At 41.3% G+C, this 1,801-nt stretch overlaps 1 protein-coding gene across 1 annotated transcript; it reads right to left on the minus strand.

Moving 5' to 3' along the window:
* Nucleotides 1-436: 436 nt before the first annotated feature.
* Nucleotides 437-1,376, minus strand: LOC121780137 (B3 domain-containing protein REM1-like). The gene is made up of 3 exons (XM_042177659.1): nt 1,311-1,376; nt 961-1,162; nt 437-876 (listed from the first exon to the last, which is right to left on the minus strand). Exons 1-3 carry the CDS (start codon nt 1,374-1,376, stop codon nt 437-439), a joined length of 708 nt encoding a protein of 235 aa, XP_042033593.1.
* Between the last annotated feature and the right edge of the window lie 425 nt (nt 1,377-1,801).

The following is a 1,801-nucleotide window of genomic DNA, read 5'->3' on the forward strand; positions in this document are numbered from 1 at the left end:
CGGTTTGTAGTTTGGATAGATTGTTCTATGTATTACTCGTTTGCTTGTATGAATTCTAAACAATTTTCTACTCTGTTGTAACGTGACATTTTTCCACAGAAGGGAGACATCAAATTTTTAAGACTTGGTGCTTAATTGTTTTAAGGGAGACATTATTTTGTATTAGTATTTGTTACTTCAAGTTTCGTACTTGCGATATTGCAATATTAGAATTTGATGCATACAATTTGATAGATGGGAGACATCAGCTAGTTTGATATTCGAGTTAATCACATCACATACACGGCGGCAACATATTAACTTAACATCGACTGTAATAACAACACTAACTGAAAATTTGGTGAAATTTAATCACCTCGACACAGCCGAAACACATATTGCACCCACTATTACATACTCCATACGTAAAACAGTTTCACATCATTCCTAATACTTATTAAGGCCGATCAAACCACACATAAAACTGGACGTCAATCCGATCAATAAGCTTGAAATGGCAGCGCGTACCAACAACAATGTTGTTGGCAATTTTGAAACGTCGCCATCCACGTTTCACCCAAATCTTGGTGGCACTGTGGTCAAGAACAATGAACCATGAGTCTCCGTTGACGTTGAAGTAAACCGGATCTTGCAGTGATATCATCCGAATGTGGCGACGCCAAAACGCCATCGGAATCTCTAGAGAACGGGAAATGTTTGAGCTGTCCAAAGTTACAGTGAAAGTCGGGCAACCATCATCAGCTAAAACCCCGGGGTCCGGCACATACTCTTCCTCATCGGATGAGTCTCCCCCATCCGTGTCCGATGGCACATAGTCGTCTGACGTTTCCATGTCCGGAGCACAACTGTGTTCCGAGTCTCCGTATACACCTTCCTCTGCGACGTTAATGCATAGCAAAGAATTAAATACAGAGGCAACCATATATCTAACAAGATTAAAGTTGGTCTACGGGAATTGACCTTGTAAATCACTGAGTCGAGGACATCCCGTCCTCGGGTTATAGCGCTTCACATGGAATATGCCCGCATCAACCATAGTGAATGTAAGGACGTCATCGTGAATAATGTTGTTCGTGAGACGAAATTCGGCCCAACCAGTGTGGAAATGGCAACCACTCGCAATGTTCAGGAGTCTCACGGGCCAACTCCTTCCACGGCATGACTAGACGACAGTCAAACATTAGCCGTGATCCATGTAGAGATACAAATTCTGGTGGTATGCGCTGCAAATAAACGACCCACCTACTTCAATACAACCAACATACAATATAAAACAACCAAGTATATACGAAAAAGGATGAAGAACTAACCAACTCGGTCAGGCAGTGCTCTATCGAGATTTTCTTCATGAACGAATGGAACTGAGGGTAATCCATAGACGCAGGGAATGTTTGGTGAAATGTGGATGGGTGCTCTCGATATTGTACTAGCTTATTTAACCACCCTCAACCACAATTGTCACTGTTGCAAGACATGGATTTGATAAGCCACATCACTGCCTCAATGCATAAACGCATGCTGTCAGGTGTCTATACAACAAAAGGTGCATAGTATTTGGAATTATATGCACAGATCTTGCTTATAGAATTGGAGAAGTGATTCATCACGGGTGGAAGCTTTACAATTTGTCATGTTGTGGTCAAAGTGTATGTTTGTGGAATTAATATATCTACTACCTGCCAACATCATTTCCAATCAAAGCTAGGTAAGATAGACAATATTTATTGCTCAACCACAATTCATAAATTCCTTCGGTAGAAAAGGGTGCCCCCCTTTGTGACAAATATCATCTACAACAATT

This window comes from Salvia splendens, chromosome 19 (assembly GCF_004379255.2).
Source record: "Salvia splendens isolate huo1 chromosome 19, SspV2, whole genome shotgun sequence".
NCBI classification, from domain to species: Eukaryota; Viridiplantae; Streptophyta; class Magnoliopsida; order Lamiales; family Lamiaceae; genus Salvia; species Salvia splendens.

Bases quoted from the DNA above. Each gene is read 5' to 3' on its own strand.
- LOC121780137 (XM_042177659.1), bottom strand. From the start codon at position 1,376: ATGGATTACCCTCAGTTCCATTCGTTCATGAAGAAAATCTCGATAGAG. The intron at 1,163-1,310 runs GTTAGTTCTTCA...ACTGTCGTCTAG, and splicing joins AGCACTGCCTGACCGAGTTG to TCATGCCGTGGAAGGAGTTG. The intron at 877-960 runs GTCAATTCCCGT...TTAACGTCGCAG, and splicing joins TCGACTCAGTGATTTACAAG to AGGAAGGTGTATACGGAGAC.